This window comes from Taeniopygia guttata, chromosome 7 (assembly GCF_048771995.1).
Source record: "Taeniopygia guttata chromosome 7, bTaeGut7.mat, whole genome shotgun sequence".
In the NCBI taxonomy this organism is placed as follows: domain Eukaryota; kingdom Metazoa; phylum Chordata; class Aves; order Passeriformes; family Estrildidae; genus Taeniopygia; species Taeniopygia guttata.
Genome location: NC_133032.1, coordinates 1,020,607 through 1,045,147, shown reverse-complemented (window position 1 = coordinate 1,045,147; position 24,541 = coordinate 1,020,607). Strand labels below are relative to the sequence as shown.

The following is a 24,541-nucleotide window of genomic DNA, read 5'->3' as shown; positions in this document are numbered from 1 at the left end:
CTCTCACCCACCAGACTGCAGTCACACCCTCCTGTGTCCTTGGCTTCAGCTTCTTCAGGAGACCCACCTACCCATGTGACAGGCTGAGAAACCCTAATTCTCCCTTGCTCTGCTCTCTGTCAGTGCCATTAATAGGCTCAGACACCCACAAAGTCATGCTCCCTTTGGTCTGGGACAGAGTGTGTGCACTGTCTCACTGCCTCAGCCAGCTCTGTGTTCACTGTTTTCCAAAAGAAATGCTAAAGCACCACCCTCAATGCTTTGCATCCTTACCTGGGAAAACATTCCTTATGTACCACCCCAGGATGAAGTAAATGAAGGAGTCTATCAGAATAAGCCAGCACATCCAGCCAAAGGAAGTGTTATCTCCAATCATTGGGGACTTGTACATGTTGTCCCACTGCAGTCCTGCAGAGAGGAATTGAGAAATACAATCAGAGCCCATCTCAGCCAGTGAAATACCACCTCCAGGAGAGCTCAAAGCCTGGCTTTGTCAGCCATAAACTCACCTATGCCCTGTGCCTCATAGCGAGCAATGTATTGACTTGCATAACTGAAGGCAGTTGGAGACAACAGACTCTGGGGAATAAACAAAATTGAAAACAAAAAACATTTGAATTAATCTCAAAGAGAAGTCAGGTCAGTCAACCAATCAGGTACCTCACTGGGTTATTCCAATAGCCAGAAAAATGAGTGTTGGGTTTGGTTTATTTCCCCAGCAGTCACAAGGAGCACTAGACCAGGCCTGTGATGGGAAGTGTTACCTGGTGAGAGGTTGAGATGTCTCCTTAAAGCTTGACTTTCTTTTGTTTCCATACCCAGGATGCAGTTTCCTCCCTCACACAGGGCTTTATTTCAGGCTTTAGAAATACAGCAGTGCTTCAGAATTATCTCATGGAGCCATATGGTTAATTCTTTTACCACTTGCATTAATAGATGTCATTTCCTGAATTTGGTGACATGTCTGGCTTTTGGAACCTAACACCTACCTACTCTGCCCCTTGGTAAGAAACAAGGCGTTAGATCTACTCCCATGTGTAGGAATTTGAGACACAGGAAGCCAGAGGATGATCTGAGGAAGCAATGACTAGAGCCAGCCCTGCTACCCAAACCCTTCACTGAGACAGCCTACTTCTTCAGAGTGGGTGAAAGCACCCCATTTTCCTTTGCAATTCCAAAGGGGAAAGTACATAGCTCAAACTACTGTGATTCAGCTGGCAGGTGGGAACTCCCTAAAATTCCACAAGGAGCACCTTCAGTCAGGGGACACAGCTAATTCCAGGTGTCCCTCAAAAGGGCCATGGCCAATTCTCCTACCATGCTTGTCATCACCCACTGATGGAATTCAGAGAGGCACCCAACCCCCTTGTGTTTGGGTCACGAGGTACAGTAAGAGTGTACTGCAGCATAGTGAGGTCCCTGCCTCCACATAATCCCTGGGAATATGGAGAAGTAGAACTCACCAGGAGGCTCTTGACAGAGAAGCTCAAGTGGTTCTCGATGACGAGCAGCACGATGAAGGGGAAGAAGGTGAGGATGTACACCAGGCTGCCCACCAAGGCCGCGATGTTGGTGTTGTTGAAGAAAACACTGATGAAGTAGCTCATGGCTATGATGGACAGGCTGTAGTCCATCAGGTACAGGAAGAGGAGTGCTGTGTCTGTTTTGGGAAGGATCTCACCCACTTTCAGAACAACAATGAGGAAGGTGACAGTAATCAGGAGGAAGATGGCACACTCGATGAACCAGGCGATGAAATGGCTGCTGGCATTGACACCCATCATCTTCATGTACTGCAGAGAGGAAGATAAAAAATCCCATCACAAATGGCATTTGAGAGAAATGTGAGATCTTTGTGCTGATATTGAATGATTTCTTTTTCCAGCTTCTGGACAGGGCCTGCAACCAGACTATGCTTGTTCTATCCAGGGACAAACCACGCACTCCCATTTCAGGAATGCCCAAAGTTTGCAAAGCAGTCTGTTGGAAAAGAACAGCCCAGACAAGACCTGCAAGAATCAAATGTCATGGCCCACAGGCTCCAAAGCAGCTTCTGGCCTTAGATTTGTAAGTTTTCTAAAGCCTTTTGGTTGTTTTATTAAAATAATGATAATTGATCCAGTGTCTTAAGACTAAAAGCTCTCAAATGTCTTCGAAATCAGACCTTTCTCACACAACCCCAAGACAAAAAATAACAGCTAAATTACTATGGTTAGGATGAAGATATATTAATTTATATTAGCTGATGATTAATTCTCCATACTTGCATAAAGCTGTAAATTTGTATCGATAAATCCAGAAGAACCTATAGGTGCTGGTGTCTTCTTGCGGATTATTACACAGTTAGAAAGATTAGTCATGCCCTGGTCCTTGGACACAGTGAAAATGGTTGCCTAAATTAGAGTAGAGGGCTGCCAGGGAGCACACACTGAGGTTCATTCATTTTCCATCTCATCCTAGGTCAGAGTGTCCTTTCTTGGAAGTGTTTTTGGTGAATCAGTATTTGTTTCCATGGTGTTGGATAAAAAACCAATCTGCTCAAAGCTTTTGTTGCTTACTGAAGTTTAGTTTGACAAAAGTTCTTTGCTGCTCATCTCTGTTGACAGTGATCACACTGAAAACCTGAGTTAATTTAATAAATTCCCAATGTCTCAATGTCATTTCTTTTCCAATAGGCAACCTGAATGAAGAACTTCATTTCAGAGGAGCTGATGTAATATGTAGCACCTTCTGAAATATTAAGTATAATAACTTCAAGGATAGGAAATAAGTCACTTTTCATGTCTTTGTCCCCAGTAGGTATGACTCAAAGTCAATTTTTAGAGAGCTTTAAATCTTCAGAAACCCTGTAATTTTGTGAGGTACACATGTTTCCTGTGCTCAGCATTGCAAAGCAATATTCCCTCCACTTGAAGGGCAAACACCCTGCATTTCCATGGCTTTGAGCTTGGTTATAATGACATAATTCACACACTGCAGGTCAAACAATAGGTATCTGGAATATTTTCCTTAATGCTTGTTTTGCTCCATTTAATATTGAACATCAGACACACTAACCACGAATAAGGAAAATCTGTTTATAATTCTGCACGCCCCAGAAAGTTTCCCCGTACCTCATAAAGCCTCAGATCTTTCTCCTGAACAAGTGTTTTAACAAAATCAGCTATAAACAGCACCCAGGCAGCCATCAGAGCAAATGGAAGAGAGTAGGTCACGCTGGTTAAGAACCTGTAAAAGGCAAAAGCAGGCTTTAGCTGAATACAAAATGTTCTGGGGATTAAGGCTTTATACAAGAATATATTTTTCAGAACAATACTCTGGCACAGGAAAAGACATACTTATATTTCAAAATGTGGAGTAAAATTAATAATTACAAAAAAAAAAAAAAGAAAAAAAAAAGACTCCTTTGCCATTGCATTGGATTTTCAATTCATCAAACTCCTGACAGCTCAGAATATGGTTTTTTTTATGTTGCAGAGGGTTTTCCTTGCTCAGCAGCACCACTGGCAGGAGCAGAAAGCACCATGGGCAGTGGCATCTCCCAGCTCTCTGATGGGCTGTATTCCATTTGGAAACACCACAGCAACCAGCCATAATTCCCAGTTCTGTTCACAGATATAATGGCCTAATTTCATGATCAGGCCAGATTTCCTGGTGTTGGAATCTGGATGTGGGTGCTTTCCTATAGGTTGTCTGTCCTAGCACCCCACAGGACAGGCAGACCTAGAACGCATTCCTTGGCTCCTCATTTTAGTTAAAACCTTCTCCCAGTGACAAATGTGTGAAGAAAAAAAAAAAACCAAACCAAAAAACAATGGCCAACAATAAATTTCTCCTTTTTACATGGAAAGCAAGTTTTTATAGCAGGGAATCCCCTTCACTGCATCTGCAGGGTTTATGTTTTCCTCCTTAATTTCTAAACTTGACTTAAAACCCATAATCACTGTTATTCCTGGAATAATGTATATTATTCCAGGATAACAGTATATTAACAGTGAGAAATGAACACTACATTTGTTTTCAAACTTTTTTTACCTGTAAAGCTGAAAATTTCCTATAAACCAGCATTTTAGGAAATGCCTCCATGCAAATGAAGCCTTATTTATAAAGAACCAAGAAAGGCTCCTAAAAATTCAGCATAGCCCAACACCTTTTGTGTACTGATTTATATATATTTTTTTTTTCTCCCCCCTTTTCTCTCCAGGATGACAACTGTGCAATTACAATCAATAAGCAGGCATTTTGTGATGACCTCAGCTGGATGCAAATCCAAAGCCTTGAAGTATTTTAATAATTGAGCAAACACATCCCTCTGAACCTCGGCTGGGGAGAGAAATCCAAAGGCAAGTGATTTTCCCAGCAGCCCAAGAACAAAAAGGAGCAGACAGCACTGGAGTCAGTGCTTCCAGCAGCCAGTTATTCACTGCACAAAACTCCCTCTCAGCAATAACCCAGGAATATGTGCTGCAGAACTGGGTTTGGATGCTTCCTGCCTGTGTCCCGGGCACCTCATATGCTGCTGTCCTGAGGAGGGGTTACAGGTGCTCAGCTCTCTCCAGTGACAGCTGACACAGGAGATGAACAGCTCTGCTGTGTCTCCTAAATGATATCTTATAGCTCCCACAAAAACTTTTGGCTCATGCACTTGGCATGGAGGTTTTTCAGTAGGAAAAGCTCCTAGGTCCAGCCTATCCCTTTGCTCCGAGGGAGACCCTCAGTCAGGGCACAGTGATCCTCACATCTATCAATACTTCTCGCTGAACATCCTCCAGTGCTCCCTGAAGGACACTGAAATCCCTTCCCTGTGAGTTTTCCACTCCATTTGGCCACTGTAAAGCTCATAAACCTAGGCACCCTTTTCCCCCCACCAAAAAAAAAAAAATTTATAAGTTCTGCTGCATTGTCTGCATGTGAACACCTGCAGAACAAGACAAGACTCGTATTTAACCCAAGTTCTGCCAACTCTCAACCCCACCGTGTATAGTAAAATAGAGACAGGGAGTTTTACCTGCTGTAAAACCTAAAGTTACCACCACAATCCAGGTATAGAAAGAGCACTAAAACCAAAAAATTAGGCAAACCAAACAGACCACCTTAGGGTCAAAATTTCCCTCTTTTCTTCAGCCCCTTGAGAAGAAAACCCAACCAAACAGAATTAAATTATTTTTATGCTACGTGAGTATAGTATTAAGGAATGGTGAACTCCACCAGTCTGACAAGATGAGTTGACACAAAACATGAAGGCAAAAGCCACCCAAACTTACATATCCTTGTTGTAGCAGGGGTAAGGCATGGCCTGGACCTGAACAGCTATTTCCTCTGGTTTCTTGCCAGTCTGCAGCTCAATAATGGCCCTTTCAATGCTGTCCTGGAGGTAGATGAAGGCTCGGCTGTAAATCTGGCTCTGGGAGGTGGAGTTGTGAGGGCCCACGGTCCAGATGCGCTCCCGGATCCTGTTGGTGGTTTGAGTTATCCTGCTGCTCATTCGGATGGTGTAGTTGAGCACAGGAGGGAGGGACAGGCCCCCATGAACTGAGTGTCCAGGCCTTGAAGGCAGCTTGAAAATTATACCTGGGAAAAGAAAGGGAAAAGGCTTTCCTTTGGAGTTGACAGCACACACAGGCATGTAGGAACTCATTTTTACAAGGCTTCTTCACAGAAATTTTTCTATCCAGAACATTTTTCCTGATTATTCTATGTATAAAACATATGATAGAATAGAGAATGAACAGAGAAGAAAACTGCTACTATGGGAAAGGACAAACATTACCAGGGTTTGGAGTTCCAAGAGAAGTTTCTATCTGCCCCTCAATTATGAAGTAAAAAACCAAACAGGTCACAGGATTTATGAGTGAATCCTAATTGAGGGCTTTCTTTAAATATTAAGATGCATTAATGATACAAATGTAAGTTCCTATTTCCTGCTCCCTCCACGCCTCTCTGCAGTCTGATCCCACAATCCAATCCCACAAAAGGGAAAAGTGTGACTTACAAGACCCAGTACACCATTATGGCACTTGGCTGGAATATCTCAAGTGATTTATGACCTTCTAATAAATTGAATTGTCTTATATTTGGACTTGAAGATCTTAAAGATCTTTCCAACCTGAATGATTCTGTGATACCTTTGTTGATTAAAGCACCTTTTCTCGTGGCAGCTTGAAAGGAAATGGCTGCACAAAGATCACCTTGGGGCAGTGGGATTTTATTCAAACTGAAAATTAACCAAGAGAAATCATCTGCTGACAGACAGGGAAGGTGTAAGAGAAGAGGAGGTATGAAAAGGAGGTCTCAGTGTGCAGGTCCCACACACACTTGCTCCAAATCAACTGCAGTGTGGTGGGAGCTGTGACCACAACAGTTGCTGGTGAAAAGCCAAATATTTTATGCTGCATTCCCACACTCTATCAGGTGAAATTTAATTGTCAGGGGGATTTGGGACTGTCACATACTTGCAAACAGCATGTTCTTCAGGAAGAGCTCCTTGGCCACCGCTTCCATCTCGTCCAAGTCCTGCACTGGCTGAATGCGGTTGAAAGAGACGCAGGAGGACACGTTCACAGCCAGGGCAGCCAAAGTGTTCAGCTGGTTGACAACATCAGCGTTGTTCTGCAATTCCAGCCGGATATCATCTAGGGAAAAACCCCACAAACAAACCTTCCAGCATCACTACACCCAGCAAAAAACCCACTCCATCATTCCACTCCTTCACACTGACAGTGAGACCAGAAAGGAGGAAAGAAAACAAACCAAAGCCCATCATGCTAAATATGAAGTGTGAAATACATTTCTGCACTCAGCAATGCAATGAAGGCATGCTGTTGACCCAGTTTTTATGTTAATCATTTGTAATATGCTCGTGAGTTTGTCTTTGGGAGGATGCCAGCAATGGGATGTGACAGCCATCCCAAATCAGAAGTCCCCACTAACCTGCTGAGGCTTTAGACAAGCACATGGTGCTCACCATTCCTTCCACACCCTCTGGTTTAGGATGCAATCAACTCGCCTGTTGAGCTGCTGTGTCTCAGGGGAGGACATGCTTTATCCAAGCACATCAAGGGAGAGCTGTGTGTGCAGTGCTGATGTGTGGACTGAACCTGATGCTGCAGTTAATAAAGATGCTGCTGTTTGCTGGCAGGTTTCAAAGGTGGCTGCATAATGCAAGGTAACTAATATGGAACAGCTGCTGCAGGCATCGTGGCTTTATGGGGAGTTAAGGCAGGAGCTGTTGCTCATGAATAACACAGAGGTCATCACCAACTGGATGCAAATGACTGCAACAGCCCATAATGACTCTTGGCTGCTGCTGGGCTTCGCTGGCACAGTCCAGATTTAAGGTGACAAGCCTGGCCACTCACTGCAAAGGCAGGTAGGGACAGCAAGGCAAGGCAGGAAGGGACTGTGATCCCCAGGCTGTGCACTCACAGGGGATGTACCACCACCAGTGTTGCCAGTGATTCTCACAGTGCACAGCAGCAAATGTCACCTTGGAGGGTCTTGCAGGGCCACCAGAGAACAGAAAACGGCAGCACAGCATCTCCTGCACTGATGCCTCTGTCTCCATCAGCCTGGGTACATTTATCTGATCCCTGGCTTTTCTGCTCTGGAGAACTTTTCATCTGAGCCTCGCTGCAATGCAAGGGAGCTCTCCACATTTTCCAGCAGAGTCCCAGGTAGCTCATTTGAAGTCATAATTACGGCTAAACAGTGTCCTCCAGTGGCAACTGCCATCCCTCCACCCCTTAGCACCCAGGAGAAACATCTCTTCACACCAGCACTTTGCTCTCTAAGACTCTTTTCCTGCAAGATTTCTGGATCACAGCTGGGACTGCCTTGCCCTGGAGCCTCCAACACGGGCCAGAGAAGAGCAGACTAGGAGATGGCTGCAGCTGGCTGACTCTGTAGCTCCCAGACCCGAAGAACAAGTAAGGAAGAGGGCAGCACATCATGGACACACTTACCCAGTTCATGTATCTGACTCAGGAGCTCAGTTGCATCCAAATTCACAATCAGTTTGATAAAAACCTGCACAAAGGGATTCTGCAGGGCGTTCTATCAATAAGCAGAGAAAGACAAAGCATCAGTTTGACCAGAAGCTTCTTGAGCTCACTCACTGTGTAATTCTAAATTACAACACAGCAGCTGCCTTTGCTGGGCATTTGTACAGCCATCTCCCTACTCCCTTCACTCTGCACCAGGGTGGGGAAATGCCAGCAATGAGAATGTCACAGAGAGCTCTCTGAGTCCAAGTCAGTCTTCTCTGAGTCAAGAAAGGATGCCTACTCAGTCTTCACCAGACACTAGAGTCCCATCAAAAAAATAATGGATAATTTTAGTTATTGTAGAAGTAAATTTCCCTTGGTCTGTTTTAAGTCCTGTGAATACAGCCAGTGCACAACGTGTAGGCAACCAAAACTCAACTTGGAGATCAGCACAGGTTTTCAGGTTTGGCTGAATACTTCATTATTCCACCAATGACTGCAACCAGCAGAGAATATTTAATTTCACTTTTGCATATTCCACTCTGGATTTTCTCTTGGTGACGTGGAAATTAGAATGAATTCCAGCCCCTAAAATTAACTGCTAATTTGCATTCCAGGGATCTCATTTTTGCAAGAAAAGGAGACAATTTTTACTACAGAGAATGGGAAACAAGTATGTGTACCATTACAGTCTACTGCTTTCTGTATCCAAGCAAGGCTAGGCTTCTTAGGAGGGGGAAAAAGAAATTTTATTTACATCCAGTGAGGTACAAAACATCTTCTAGCTCTTATGCGTGTACCCAGAACTACATGCTTATTATAGATACTGTTTCATTTTCTGAAAAAGTCATTTCTTGCCTGGTCTTGGCTGGCTGGATCACTCCATCAAGCAGAAAGTTAATTTACAAACTGAAGAGTGTTTCCTGCTCATCTTAGCCCTCCAGCAGGCCCCAGCATGGCCAGGGTCAGGGAGCATATTACAAACAGTTCATTTGAGAAAGAGAATTTGCAGGGAAAGGTGGGTCAGGAGCATGTCTGTTAAGGGAACAGGCAGGCACAGAAACTGTGAAGTCCAGGACACCCTCAGAGGGGTGTCCCCAGCTGACTTAAGATATCCCTGGAACCCCACTTTACTTCAGTGAATAAATCCATCCACCCAGTTCCCTCCTGGCAAGAGACAGAGGGGAGGTAGGAAGTCATACCTTGATCATTGGAACTGTCTGGTTTAACTTAGTCAGTGAATTCATGATGACAGGAGACTGGTCCAGCCACTCCTGGGACTTCAGGGCTAACTCAGCCATCTGCTCCAGGGTTGCATTTGACTACAAAAGAAGCCCACAACATGAAATGATTAATTTATTCATTACCTTACAGATTTTAACCAACAAATAAATCAATGAAACAGTAGAGACCAAATTTGTTTTCCTTAGGATTTTTCCTAGCATCCTCTTATGGTTTGGCAAAATGTCTTTTAACACACTGAATTTATGCAAGTACTATTATATTTATTTAGAGCATGTATTGAATATCTGCTTTCCTTCAGCCTCTGGTCTGCCTGTGAACAAGCACTGGTTACAGCATTTGTTTTGGGAGACACATCTTTCCTACTGGCTGAAAATATGGGGATGAAACTTCATAAACTGAAGGCCTTAAACAATTGTCCTATAAATATTAGACCAATAGCAGCTTCTGGAGAGAAGACTCAGCCAAAGACAAAAGATAACTCATAAGGCCAGCACGGCAAATAGGGAAAGATAATTTGATTAATACTCCAAACAGTGAGAAAGCAGCCCTCTGCTTCCCAGGGAAACAAGCCTGTCCTAGATAAATTACAACCCTTTGGAGTGGGTGTATCCTGATGTCCTGGAACAGAGCCATACCTTTCCCATGATTGCTCGAGTTTCTGGGGTATCTGGTGTGAAAAGGATCTTCCCAAGCACCATTGGTTTTAAGAAAGACCAAATCAAAGCTCCAGTGGGGGTCTTGACCAGGTCCAGGTAAAAGGATAGGCAAAACGGGGCTGCAAGGGGAGAAAAGCAAACAAATTGCACAGAGAACAAACAGACCCGACACAAGAAAGCTACCGGTGTGTTTTTTCTCCCATCTGCCCAGTTTCTTGCTGTGGCCAGTGAATGACTTCAGGGCCCTCTTCACTGACTGATCTAATGCATCTTGACAAAAGCAATCCACCCCCAAGATCTCCTGTTGCTGAACTCAAGACAACAAGAGTCTCGATGTTCGAGCCAGCATTATCTGCTTGAAGGTTAAATGGAGTTTTGTGAACTCAGAGGAGCTAATAATGTCAGTACAGTCAGAAAAACTACACATCAAGAAAAAGCAGTGACCTGTCGAGCCCTAGGACCAGATCATCAACAAATGGGAGACAGTGCAGTGTCAAGCACTGCTCTGCTGCACAGGCAATTTTCCCTTTGAACATTTATGGAAATAAACCACCAATAATTAGGGCAGTGCAGATCTTCAGCTACCATAAATAATGAGCACTTACAGCCCTCAAGAGACATATGGAGAATAGCTCAGCACTAGATCTGTCTGGAAATAGCAGAGTTCAGCTCTGAAATGTTTGTACCCTAGGGAAAAGCCAGACTTACTGGAATTCTGAGGAATTCCATATTTCCTCATCATCTTTTGGACATAGACATCCTCTGCATGAGAACTGTTGCTTACGGGGTCTCCAAAGTCTGGAAGCAAAGACTCAAAAAACAGGGGTGTGATCTCCTGGTTGCAGAGGACTTTTGACATGGATTTAAAAGTGCCATGTGTTATCCCGAAGCTGTTTGGTTTAAATAACGCCTGCAGAAAAGACAAAACACAAATAAATCCTGCACGTTGAAAGCACTCCACTTGGAGAGAAATAACAGAATGAGAAGGAAATTCTATACTGCTTTCTTATGAGAGGTTTGCATTTACAAAAATAGGAACTTTCTATGGAAATCATGCAGGTTTTGGTTATGACAGTGGTGGCACATTTATTTCCAGGTAAGACAGCCAATGTGGGAAGTGCCTACAATGTGTGCAGAGAAATTCCCTATAATGTGTGCCTGGTGACATTCACACACCTGGGTTACAACACAGATTTGTCACATGGATATGCACATCACTGTCCCCATCTAGTCCATGGCTGCACGTGGCTCTGCAATGTGCAGGCACAATTCCTGTCACTTGTGCTCTCCTGGACTATGGATCAGAGATGGATTGGACACTGTGCTGGATGAAGGCAGTGCACCCTGGAGTTACTGCAGGTGTCAGAGCAGTAATGGGTTTGTACGGAATGTTTTGGGCAGTCTTGAGGCTTTGGTGTGATCTAATGCACACTAAAGCTAAGGCAGTTTTTTGCTGCTGACTTTGGTGGGTTTGCCTTTAGTGGACAGTTATCCAGCTGTTTTCACCAGCTGATCCTTCCAGTACTTTGCTGGAAATCCTCTCTCTTAAGACATTCTTGCTCCAAGTGTTTCTTCCACAGCATGTGTACCTCACCCATGAGCACATGATGGTCCCACTGCTCCAAATCAAAACTCTCCGAGGAAGGCAACACAGAATCACAGAATAGTTTGGGTTGGAAGAGACCCCAAAGCTCATCTCATTCCAACCTTCTGCCATGGGCAGGGACACCTCCCAGAAGCCTCATCCACCCTGGCTTTGAACACTTCCAGAGATAAGTTTGATAGAGCTTTTTCTCAGAACACTGTAGCTTTGAAACGGAATCTATGATTTAATGCACTTGTGGCTTCTAGGGTAAGAAATTACTGTGGAAACCATTTCAGTAGCATTTTGCCTCAAAAGCACATGCAGACTACACATACCTTAGTCAGTGGCATTTTCCTGGACTGTTGGAGCTTTTTCAGGGAATGAATAGCTTGTAGCAATGGATCAATGCCAGATTCAACCTGGTGTCTGAAATATTCCATTTTTGTCAGAAGGCCTAATATCTTGTCCATGGGTTTCTGAAGTTCCTTGGGGAAAAACATCTGCAAGAGGCAGGAAGGAAATCAGTTATGATGAGCAGGAATCTGCGTGCATAGGCTTGCACACGCCCATATTGTGTTAACTCAAACATGAGCTCTGTGGGATTTTCAAAACTGCAAGGAGGCTTTACAGAGTGGGTGTCCCATGGGAAATGAATGGGATTTGTATTCCTAAATCCCCAACATTACATAATCTAACAGTGTGTTTCCAAACACCTACGGTTGGGAAATATCTGTCATGTACTGGCTGGGATATGATCAAATCTCTCATTTCACACAGCACAGGTGTCAAACACTATGAGTGACTTTTGATCTGAGCCCAAATTAATTTGCATTATCATTTGACAACTTTTTTTGCCCAGGATCACTCCTGTATTTTTAAATACAAACTTCTCCGTGAATGTTTTCTTAGATGCTGTTTCTATAGCTGAAGGGGTGGAAATTTGAATACTTTAGTAACTTTTTAGTTCCAAATAGATAGGGAAAAGATATTTTACAGGAATTTTTTCATGGCTTCCCTTTTCAAGGATTCAAAAATTTTAGCTCAGTACTGTATTTTTGGGTCAGCTGGGAGTGTTCAAGAGGTTGTGACAGCACATAAAGGATAGTGGCAGATAGGGAAGCATTTAAAGTAGGTCCAGTGCCTTTAGATGAGGTTTGCTGCTTTACACCAGCTGGGATTCTCATTTATATCCATGCCTTCACAGCATGGATATGCAATAAAAATTGCTGCATGAGCAAAGCCTGATCTTTGGCTTGTGTAAATCAGTGTAGCTTCTGGCCACTGCAATGATATTTTATAACCTTTTAGCCACCGCGTGCAGTAAGGACTGTAAAACCACTCTAAAAATCCAGCACTAACCTTGTATAAGAAATTGTAAATGTCCAAGTGTCTCAACAGGATGACCCCAAGGAGGTAGGTCCTGCGAGTCCTCTCTGGCAGAGGGAGGCTGCACAGCTCCTGCACCACCACTTGCAGCTGTGGGTCCTCGGGATGGGCGCTGCAGGACTCCAGCTGCAGCACCTGAGAGAGGAGCTGGGTGTGCACAAAGGGAAAAGAGAATGGTTAGAGGTGCACTGCACGCTCCACCGTGCCTAGATTAATCTTGCCTGGCTGTTGTTCTTTCCACAGTGTCATATTTCAACCACCCAAGAACCAGAAAATGCCTGCCCATTACTCCTGCTCCCAGGGACAAATCCTAAGGACTGTGTTTTACTACCCAGCTTGCACAGTAGTAAAAGCTTTTGTGGCTTCAATTTCTCATTGACTGATGCATGTGAAGTTTGGAAAAGAGCATGCTCCGTGGGGCCCAGTCCAGACAAGATGGCTGGGAAGGGGAAAAGCATATGGAGCTTTGCTTGCAGGAGCAGAAGGCTGAGGAAGGAAAGCTCATCCCTCATTTTGGGAGGGCATTTTTGGACCCTGACTGCTCTCACACATTGTGGTTATAAATGTACTTTTTCACCTGGACTGGGACAACTTCTCAGTGACCAGGACCAACTGAAGACCCTGCTCAGCCCCCATTAGTGTGTGCCAGAGAGTTGTGCCCTGCTCCACACTGAGCCATCCCTCTCCAGGCAGTGCCTGGCTGACCTGGTGACAGCCAAAGGGAGCATACGGCTCCCAGTCTCCAATGGCTGGGATTACACCAGTGGTGCTCCTACTGCACTCCTGGTGGCTACCCCAGTCCACAGCATGCTCTGCTGTCTGTCCCTGTGGGGTCATCTGTGCTGTCACACACCCAGTGACCTGCTCAGCTGCATTCAGTAACAAATTATAGTTTTAATGGTCCGAGCAGTAGAAAGCAACAAGACCTCCCAAAAGGATAACAGCAAACTTACCTGACTGCTGTTTTCTGGGAAGGATGCTTCCAGAAGAGCGTCAATGCTGGCTGTGGACATTCCTGTTGTGTTTCTGAGATCCTCTTTGAGCTGGTCCACATTTTCAAACACATCTCGCAACTTTTCTGGAATAACAGTCAAAGAACAATTGATAGTACAGCTTTCTCCAGACACACAACAAATCAAGCACATGGAGAAGACTTTATGTGAAGTATGGGAGTGTGGTACCTCACTGCTGATAAGAAAAAAGTCAGAAAAAACTTGGAACATACAGTCATTAGTTCCGATGCTTTACAGTCTGGTTTGTGGGCTGAAGTTATCACGACATCTCAGGACAGCAAAATTTGCTCAGATGGAAAGACTTGGTGCTTTCTTTGTAAAGCAAACACTTTGTTTTCTATACCAAGAAAGCACCAAGTGGTCTTGAGCAGGCTCTAGAAGTACCCCAGATACAGGACCCCAAGGTCATGGGGTATGGTTATTTCATTAATACCAATTCTACCTGGCAGCTAGGCAATTCTGTGATTTCCAGCAGAAAGTGTGGTACCAGTGGTGAAGTTTACTAACATTGTAAAGAAAATACAGAAGAGTACCTTGCTTGCTCAAGTTTGTTAAACCCTCAGTGATGTTCAACGTGGAATTCAAAGTAGCCATATACTGAGGAATCTCTTGAAAGAAAGCAATTTCTGGTACATTTTCTTGAAGCCTGAATTGGAAAAACAAAACAACAAACAAAACTGAGAATACAAAAAGGAGGCAAGAAGTCATTTCATAAACAGAATACTAAAATAGTCCAGCTCAGAGGGAGAGCCTCACCACTTCAGCTGCGCCTGAATGTCTGTGGCATCCCCAATGAGTACATTTTGGAGCTCCTGGGAGATCCTCCTGTGACTTAGCACGTTGGCCACAAGCTGGCTGCTCAGCTCAGCAGCACGGAGGAGCTGCTCCTGAGTCTGGCCTTGCTCACACAGCTCCCCAAAGGGAACCTCAGGGAGGTGGCAGAGCTGCTGGATGGACTTAAAGCTCTCATAGTCACACAGAAGTGCTGTCAGATCCTGGAGGCGAGAGATCTTCAAAAGACATTTTGAAAAAAGGAAGACAAATGCACAAACACCAGTGAGATGATAGAATTATAAAAGGCAAGCTTTAAAGAGTCTAGCTGTCCCTTTCTGTCTCTCCTTAGGACTAAGATTTTTAAATATATATATATATATATATTTAGTTCATTGAAAAGGTCTCCAATAGAACAGCTTGTAACAATCATTGTGTGAACTTCTGGCAGACCTGGCTGGATCTAATAAACCTTGCAAACCTTAACATGTCATTTCCCCTGCCCAACACACTTAGACAGCAATACTCCATTTGACTTACCTGTTTACTAATTAATCTTCTCAGAGACCAAATAAATCTACCTTGCACAACAGGTTTAGCCTTTCAGATACCACCTGGTCATCTACTGCAGCACAGGAAAGGGACTTGGCCAGAATTCAGAGCTTCCCCATCTGCCGACCCGTGTAAAATTATAGTCCTTTGCTATTATGGGCTTTCCTCTTGTCTGACATCATTATTTACATTATCAGGCTCTTATGGGAAGAATTATTTTCAGCTTCATGCCCTTAAGTACCTGTCACACTGAGGCTCATCATATTATTGTTACAGATATATTACATAGCAACAACATTGCATACTGCTGTATTTTTTAAAAGGACTTTTAAATGATATTTCTCATATGGAGCAATAGACTGAAGTGCATGCATGCTATTAGTGCAGTCATGAATGCATGGGCTAAGAAGCATTTTATTCAAATGAGGCATTGCCAAACCCAAAGCTGGTGAGGGAACTCCATGAATCAATACTGGTGCCTAATCTCAGAAGCCATTCTGCTGTTGTGAGACATCTGGGGGCAGAGGAGCATGTGGGGACTTGACTCCAGCCACGCTGATGCTGGTACAGCTCCTTAGGCACAGCAGTAACCCAGTTAGTCATGCTGCTAACTGCCAATTAGGAGTGCACAGTTCCACGGATTTTCAGCAGGGCAGAGGTATCTAATCCCGATCTGTGCCTCAGAGAACTCCTCCCTACCTCCTCCTCAAGTGAAGCTGAGGCATCCTAGCATGATCTCAGCTCTGCAAGGTGCTTCAGGAAGTCTCAATATACTGAATTTTAAAACTAATGGTGCACTGAGGAATATGCTGCCACTGGCCATCTCTGCAGTGCTCATCCTTCTGGGACAGCTGGTAGAAAACAGAGCCATCCTATCCAGCACATGGGAGGACAGGAACACCTCTACCTTCTCTGAAAAATGGGTGTACACCCATAGGGACAGATAAAAGAACAAGTTCCTCAACCCAGTTTACAGGCGACCTTCAAATATAGGCAGCAGGCAGAACACAGAGTTTCAGTCCTAGTTTTTATCAGCTGTTCTCTTAAGAAAACTTTTTTCCATATGCTGTTTTTCAAGACCATCATTGCATTCATGTATCACTGTGGGATGTCCTTCAAGTAAGCATTTTAAGCAGACTCACTTTTAGCTTCAAGAGCTCTGGTATGGATGAATGTTTCTCAGAGGTATTATTTTGCATAAAAGAGTTCTTTTTCAGATGACTTTGCTTCAAAAGCAGTGTGATGTTTTCTGTGCAGGGGAAAAAAAAACAATAGTTAATCCAGACAAAAATGCCAAAAACTTCACAGATGGGAATATGCACACTTTTATTCTGAGGCCAACTGAGCACTGCTATTTTCCACCAAACTCCCAAAGCTGAGGACCTCTGAAATCACAGAGCAAGGCCTAAATTGTAATCTGGGTTATAAGGGATTGAGTTCAAGTAGATGCTCTGTTCCTCGTGAAATCCACCCCATCCTGGCAATAGGTGCACAGGTAAAACCTCTCAGGTGTTACAATAAGCACAAATGATGAGTATCTATGTGAAATATAACGTTAATTCTCAGAAATAACTGCTGTCATATTACAGCTACATAAAGCTGTGAAGGGAAAGATGTTGCTGTTTCTAAGATTGCTTTGTCTGAGTGTCATCACACCAAAAAGAAGAGATGTGCCTTCTGGAGAGACTGTGATGGAAACTCATAATCCCAACATGACATAAACAAAACCCCAGTCTGGCTTCCCCAGATCTCACAGCTCCAATTAATTGCCAGCAGATAAAACCAGGTAGCACCATTCCTTCCCACCATTAGGCAAAACACATTCCAGCTGAGGCCCCTCAGCATTAATGAAATCATGATCACCTGTCAATTCCCTGTCTTCAGCTTCCTCAGAATTTATTAAACACATCAGGTAAGGGTTATAGCTGTTATTCGCTGTCACCTGCAAAATGGTGTTTTGAAATTCTAAAAACAGAAATCTGAAAAAGAAGATGGGAATTTAAATCAGCTTCTCCTTCAAAAAAAACCAAGGTATATATTAGTGAGCGACCTGTCAGCTGTGGATGCTGTTCCTCAGCAGAGTAAATAAGAATTCCAGATGAAAACCATCTCTCCTAAGTGGTACCCCCCCAGTTTTATTCCATCACTTCTTTTTGCTGTTATTTCCCAAAGCTGTCATTCACTCTCAAAATAAGAAAACACACTTGCGGAAAAGTTCACATCTATGTGATGGATGCATTATATAGATGGAAAGGCACACCTAAGGGAGACTAAGGATCAAAAATTAGAGAGTCATACCACAAAGGAAGGTTTTCCAAAGAGCCTACCACTGGTGGTGACACTCCTTCAGGATTCTATTCCACTGTGCATTGATACATGCCAACACACAAAATTTTCTGTAAGTCTGACTTTCAGCTGTACATTCAGCTCAAGGAGAAGTTTATTCTTCTTCAATTTAACCCACATTATACATTGTGTCCTAAATTACAGTGATTGCAGGCTTAGATTGTTCCACTGGAAGAAAATTCCATACTTCTCATGCTGGAATGAGAATGGTGGTCAAAACCCATCAATAGTTACAATACCAAAAGCCCAAACTCACTGTGTGATCAAGCTGGTTGGGGACAGTGTGTGGTCACTCAGAGTCCAAGGCAGGGTCTTGTTGTAAAGGGTTTCTGCCACGACAGTGAAGTGATGAGCAACAATATCAATCACACTGTCAAAACTGGTTTTGTTGGAGAGAAAAGCTGAGCTGGAACTTATATTGAATTCGTTTAGCAGGCCAGAGATGTTCAGCCCATTGAGAATGTAGAGGGTGGCTTCTGTGATTTCTAGAGCTGACAGATCGTTGGCAGAGTCACTTGCCACTGCTTCCATCAGCCTTGCAAGGGAAGCTCCTTCAGGTGGATTCCTTTTGGGGCTGAGCAAGCTGTTAAACACATCCCAGGCACTTGTGTAGTAACTGCCTTTGGTGAGGCTGAAGGCACCCTGGAGCCTCTGCAGCAAGTTGTGGAGCTCATCCTGTGCCACACTGGAAAGCAGGGTCAGGTTATTCCAGCCTGGTGCATTGTCAGACAAATTCAGGGAGCTCAGCGCTGTTTCGTTCAGCAGGGCAGGAAGGAGCATGTTCAAAAGCTGGGATGGCGACACATCACCCACATCCTGGGCTGGGATGGGGCACGAGGCATCACCCTGCACCAGCCCCTCCGTGGCTGCACTCACAGCTCTCACCTTCTCCTGGAGCCACGAGTTTCCCAGCTCGGAGACAAGGTTTAACTTGGAAAGGAAACTCAGAGACAAACGCAGAGCTCGGGTGAGACACGACAGCTCCTTGAAAAAGCTCTCCCTGCTGTTGTTGTAGGCAGCAGCAAACTCTGGGGACAGTTTCAGGTTGCTTATGGCCAGCTGGAACACCCCGGTAAAGGTGTCATTGCTCCCTGTCCCACCCTCCACGCCCAAGGAATCCAAGAGGGCCTTGCAGGGGCTCCTGGCTGAGGACTCCCTCAGAGTGGCATTTTCAAACAGCACCTCAAGGCCTACATTGAGCAGCTCTTCAAAGGAGCAGTTCTGGAGTGTCCTATAGCCATTGCTGCTGTGCTCAAGGAAAGGATCCAAAGCTAATCGCAAGAACTGCCAAATTTTTGCCTGTAGTGAGGTATTGTGCTGTGAGGGAGACTGGCTGAACTCTTGCAGTAGAAGATGTGTTAAATTATAGATAGGGTTAATTATATCATCACTGGAACCTTCACTGGCACTTGTATAATGAAGGATTTTCATTCCTGTTCTCAGAAGTTCAGACAAGCTCTCCAGGGTTTTATTGTTAAAATTAAAGAAAAGATCTATAGATTTTAATGTACTGACATTATAATTCAGCTGTAAATCTTTTAAGATGTCCAGTGTCTTTTGGATGGCTTGAGTGACTTGTGAGATATTGGCTACTCCAGAGCTTACCCCAAACTCTTTAAACACAGCTGTTATGAATTCTGACAGCTGATCCAACTCTTCACTGAAGACACCACTTGATTTACTATTCAGCTTTTGCAAATGGCTGTTTAACACCTCCAAAAACTGCCCATAGGCGACGATGGCTGTGTTATTCCACCTCATGGATCTCAGCTTCTCCCCGATGCGCCAGTAGATGTTCAACTCATCCCACCAGGCCTCACCCATGGACTTCTCTACGGCCCTCATCAGCTCAAACACAGGCAGCAGGAGGTACTGATAACCTACATTTGTGCCTATCATTCTAAAAATCATCTTCTCAAGAGCTAGGAGCTGCTCTGGAAAGTTTCTGTAAGACTCAGGCTCAAGCAGATCATCAGAAAACACAGATGGGATTCCTTGCAATCCACTCAAACGGTCTCTGAGACTTTCCAGAAGTGATGGCATGTTTGTGGAGAACAACATTTTGAGAGCATCCTTAGTTTTCAATGTACTAAAATTGGAATTACTTAGGAGAGCTGGATTCCAAAGCACTGTAGCTAATTTTAAAGCCCTCTGAATTTCTTTCCACTGGGTCATTGTATTGAAAATGGAAGTCCCATTAAAGTCACTCTGTAATTGCAGTGATGTGATGTTATAGATTTCATCAATTATTTCCTTATTATATGGTTCCTTTAATTTATAATCATGATGTGGATTCATTCCCAGTTCAAGAAATGCATACAATTTCTGTAATGTTTCATTCTTCAAATTTCTGAATAGATTTAAGCTTTTTAATTCACTTCTATTCATTTTTTCCTCAAAGCCTTTTAAACTATGTAGATGGTTTTGTATGGCTTCTAAATCATCTGAATTAATGGACCTCTTGGAGTGCTTTCCACCAATCTCTGGTGACTTTATTTTTCTGGAGGGGAACAAAAAAGTGTTTTAGTGAATATGAAATCAATGCAAGTGGAAATGTAAGGTGATTTAGAGCAAAGATCATATATTTGAATTACACTGTTAGTAATACCCCTTTAGCTAATGTCTCACCTTAGAACTTCCTCCAATTCAGATACTAAAGTGTGATTGTCTTTCCCGTGAGCAAAGGAATTACAAATAGATCTGGTCACCCAACTTCTTTTTTTATCTAAAATAAAAAAGTGAAGATCATATTAGTAAAGATAACGTAATTCTGGAACCTGAGAAGTGCTATGATGGCGAATCTATTCATATTCACATATGAATTTAGGCTCCTACCACAAGCCACAATATCCTGAGTGTTCTTTTGGGGTGTAACTCTTCCTGGTCTTTCAAGGGAAGTGAGGATGGCATCCTAGAAGTGACTTTCTGTGCTGAAATAATTCAGGAACAGTTCAATATTCTTGGGATCTGGATGCTGACAGAGGTCTCCTGCTTTAGGAGCACTTTGCTGTCAGTAGTGCAGAATAAGGTGGCCAAGTATTTATTATGGTACCTTTCCTTCATTAAGGGTTGCTTTTTTACTGCACACACATAAGCTTTGCCTGCAGCATCATTTATGTCTCTCACAGTCATTTGCACTCATCTTGATATCCCCATGTGTCCAATCCTCTCACCAGCCATTTTCCATGTCTTCCCTTCTTGCACACCTCATCTTTCTTTTTACCCACCTCAACTTCCACAATCTCCACGAAACAAGTAGAGAAGGGACTGCAATCCCCATCTGTCCCTTGTAACATTTAGTTCCTTCCCCTTGCCTGTTCCCAGATCCCCAGTTAGAGTGGGATACATCTGCTGGAAGGGACAGGGATTTGAAGGAATGGCTCATCTGGATGTAAACAGCTCATTGTGCAGCCTGGCCCCAGCCCCTGCCTTGCTGCACCAAGCTGAGTTACACAGAGTCCACAACCAGAGACAGATATTGACATCATCCCCCAAAAAAAGCAAATCAAGGTAAAACATTACTGCTCCCCATTTCCACTGAGGCTGCAAACTCATGTTAATTCATTGTCTACTGACAAACTCAAGCCTTTTTACTTTTCCATTTGAAATTAGGCATTTTATTTGCATCTGTAAAAAGCTGAAGGAAGAACCCATTATGCTGAGCCCTGAACAGTGTGCAATTTGTATGGTTATTTATTAGCCTGCAGTTTGCTTCTCCTCAGCACCACAGGTTTTCAGCAGAGATATGACTCTGTGGAGGAGTCTTACCTTGCTCCAAGCAGTTCAGGGAATGTGGAGAATCTGTAACCTCATTCTGAACAGTTTTGAATCTATCATCACCCACAAGAGATGCAGAGACATTCTGAGCTGCCAGCACAACACTGAAGGAGAGGGGGAAAAAGAAAATATATTGTGGTTACAGGTTTATGTGCTTTAATAGGAAATAGCTGGAATACAGCCTATCATTCTTAAAATGTTGGACAGACGGGATATCATCCCTATTTTTAATTATTTGTTTGATCATGCACAAGATACAAACACCAGGGGCTTTGATGGGAAAGTCATGGTGGTGTATTAGCACAAACACACGGGTGGCACTCATTAGGTGCACTTTTTCAGAGAGTAATGTAAGATCTACAGGGCACTAAACTCCAGCCAGCAGGTCTCAGAAAACACCCAGGTGACACACCAGCCATGTGATTCACTGCTGCAGGGGAATTTCCTCCTAAAAAACTCCAAGAACCAATGAGACAAGGCTCCAGGGAGAGCAGGGATCCCAGGGGGGAAAACATCTGTGGAAGGAAGAAGCAATCACAAATAACTGTTGCCATTTCCAAATCTTCTTCCCTTTTTCATGCTGTAACAGCTAGGCTGACAGGGAAGCAAGGAATGTTTTTCAGTCTTAGGAGGGAACAAGCTGATAATCAGGCATATTGTATCACAGAGGAACTAATTTAAAGGACCGCCTGCTCAGGTGTGCAGGTTACTGAAAACTTCACTGTGATTATTAGTCCTTTTTTCTTCTCCTGTACAAAGAGCAGCCTTCACTGTAGCTGTGGGGTCACTGAAATGTACCATCTCTCTCTTACCTGCCTGAAGTTCTGCAGGTGATACACAAAGAACCTGGCTGGGCTGATCTCAGTGGCATGAATAAATACATACTAATCTGTGGGAACAGGCTGCTACTGAGAACAGAGCACCGGGAATCTCTTCTCTCCTAATTTAACATAATGTCTCCATGCAGGCTTTGTGGGCTTGGTGCTCATCATTTTCATTCTGCAGATGTGCTTGTAAGAGTCTTAGAGGGGAAGAAACCCAGTTATAAATGACATATTTAGCTGAGCAATGGCAGAGCCAAGGAGGAGGCAGGAACAGGCTTGCCAAAAATGGATGCATATCACGCATATCAGAATGCAGCAAACATGGAAACAAAGTGATGCTGCTGCCCTTTTATTTCAGTCTTGCAGGGTTTCTGCAGACTTTGGCTTTAGAGAAAAAGCTCAGCTTACGTGCTCAGCTGAAAAACTATCTTAGAGCAACGAACAGGAACATTTGTGAAATCAATCTGCAAACCGGGTTTTTGTGAGTAATAAAATTTGCCACAAAACTTTCTGTAGGATTCATGACTTGGAAGTTACTGTTTCACACTGGTGGTGTTTATCACTTGGTTCATACAGACGCAACAATGAGCAAAAGTTCTTCTCTTCTACACCTTTGTTTTTCTACCACAAAAAAAAACAACCGACAAAAAAACCCAGAAAACAAAAAAACAACCAAATCCCTGTACAGCATTTCTTTAGCAGTTCAGTCCTGCCTGAGTAAGAGACGTGGCCAGGCTCGCTAAGATGTGCTATTGTAAGCATCATTAAAAGTTCTATTTGTGCAATCTCTTTGCAATAACTCTTTACTCATGCATTTACAGTGCCAGATGCCAGGCATAAAAGCACTGCACAGTTCTGGTGATGAAATTCTATGTGCCTCTTTGTCGTGCCTATGATAACTTCCCCCAGCTCTGTAGCTGGAGAGCAAAGCAGAGCAGCACAGTAAATATTAATCCTCCCTGGGCACTCCAACAGGGCTGGTTCTCAGGCTGGGTTCTGCAAGCCAGTAAAAGCACAAATGTAATAATCCTGTGACTGAAACAGCAGTATGAACAAAACACTTCTGAATAAAATTACAATTCTTGCCACACTGCTGCTGACTCCTTTAAGGATAAGGACATTATCCTTACACATGGGTCTCACAATGCAGCATGGAAAATTACCTTGATATTAAATGTACAGGTTTCTAAGTGCCTCAGCAACACACCAGTGATCAAAAGTGAGTCCCTCTAAGCCTGGGTGCAATCTAAGTGGCAAAGCTTCAACAACCTCTTTTGGCTTCTTAACACAACTGCTCATATATGCAAGCTAAAGACAAAAAGCAGTCTGAAGACACTCAGTTTCTTGGTGTCCTCCAAGTACTGCAACAACTGGACTATCCAGAATATTTTATAGCAGAGTCAGTCACACATCCAGAAGATGATTTGGAACAGAGTCCCCTAATCTTAAGTAACTCAGGTCTTCTGGAGATTAGGGAGAGTTTAACCAAACTACAGCCCAGGAAACGGATTTCAAGGCTAAGCCCATTTTAGAAATTTGTATTGCCTTAGGTGCAAACTGCATCAAATATTTCAGTACAGTTAAATAATGCAGTTAAGACAGCTCTGTTTTTCATATAACCACTAAGCAGATACATAACTGGCACTTTCTTCTGCAAGTCAGACGTGTTAAGCCCATATGGAAGAAAATCAGGCTCCCTCTCTTCTCTGCTTTCTTGGGACCAGTCTTGAAAGATTAACCCAGCAGTATATTGGGTAATCAGTTTTAAAAAACAACATTATGGCTCCCCTACAAGTGCTTGAGGTGTTCCAAAGCAACCTGAACTTCGCTCTGTGCTTTTCTGGAAAGAAGCAGCCAGCTGCTTTCTTCATGCAGCCAGGAGGGTTTTTCTTCCACCAAAGGCAGTGCCTGTGACTCACCAGCTTTTCTATCTGTACAAGGGCATGAGAGTACCTCTAAACAGGCTGGGAGAGAACTCAGTCACTGAAAAACAACACACTGCTCACAGTCCACAGACACCTTTAGAGTTGCATTAGCATGGAGCTGCATCATTCCCCACACAAATAATGCCTTTAAGGTAACACCCTTCTTTCAAGAGGATAGGTGATGTCCTTAGAGGTCAGTACACAAACCCACCAGCTTTCAGTGCTTCTCCTGCCAGTTTCTCTGTTTTACCTGCTTGGATTCTGAAGGAAATCAATTATGTCTTGCAGTTGCATGTTGCCCTGAAACACATCTGGGGCCAGCAAAAGCAGGTGCCACAGAGAGGTGTCATTCTGCACGTGGGAGACGAGTGTCAGAAATGAGACCATTTCACTGACGAAGGTCTCCTGGTACTCTGTGTTGTGCTGCACCTTAAGAAATAAAAATGTAAGAAATTATTTAAGAACCAGAAGAAATTATT

The 24,541-nt window shown here is 43.6% G+C and overlaps 1 protein-coding gene across 1 annotated transcript in view; it reads right to left on the bottom strand.

Moving 5' to 3' along the window:
• Positions 1-24,541, bottom strand: part of ABCA12 (ATP binding cassette subfamily A member 12) — a 104,852-nt gene that overhangs the window by 32,207 nt on the left and 48,104 nt on the right. The window contains exons 9-29 of the mRNA XM_072931868.1: positions 24,313-24,491; positions 21,305-21,417; positions 20,165-20,261; positions 17,793-20,036; positions 17,054-17,169; positions 16,333-16,439; positions 14,624-14,877; positions 14,401-14,513; positions 13,808-13,932; positions 12,828-13,001; positions 11,804-11,968; positions 10,592-10,793; positions 9,863-10,002; positions 9,185-9,304; positions 7,962-8,052; positions 6,453-6,632; positions 5,265-5,571; positions 3,114-3,228; positions 1,464-1,793; positions 510-579; positions 274-408 (exon numbers count right to left, since the gene is read on the bottom strand). Of these exons, the coding sequence (XP_072787969.1) occupies positions 274-408; positions 510-579; positions 1,464-1,793; positions 3,114-3,228; positions 5,265-5,571; positions 6,453-6,632; positions 7,962-8,052; positions 9,185-9,304; positions 9,863-10,002; positions 10,592-10,793; positions 11,804-11,968; positions 12,828-13,001; positions 13,808-13,932; positions 14,401-14,513; positions 14,624-14,877; positions 16,333-16,439; positions 17,054-17,169; positions 17,793-20,036; positions 20,165-20,261; positions 21,305-21,417; positions 24,313-24,491 (5,377 nt within the window). The remainder of the gene's footprint in view (positions 1-273; positions 409-509; positions 580-1,463; positions 1,794-3,113; positions 3,229-5,264; positions 5,572-6,452; positions 6,633-7,961; positions 8,053-9,184; positions 9,305-9,862; positions 10,003-10,591; positions 10,794-11,803; positions 11,969-12,827; positions 13,002-13,807; positions 13,933-14,400; positions 14,514-14,623; positions 14,878-16,332; positions 16,440-17,053; positions 17,170-17,792; positions 20,037-20,164; positions 20,262-21,304; positions 21,418-24,312; positions 24,492-24,541) is intronic.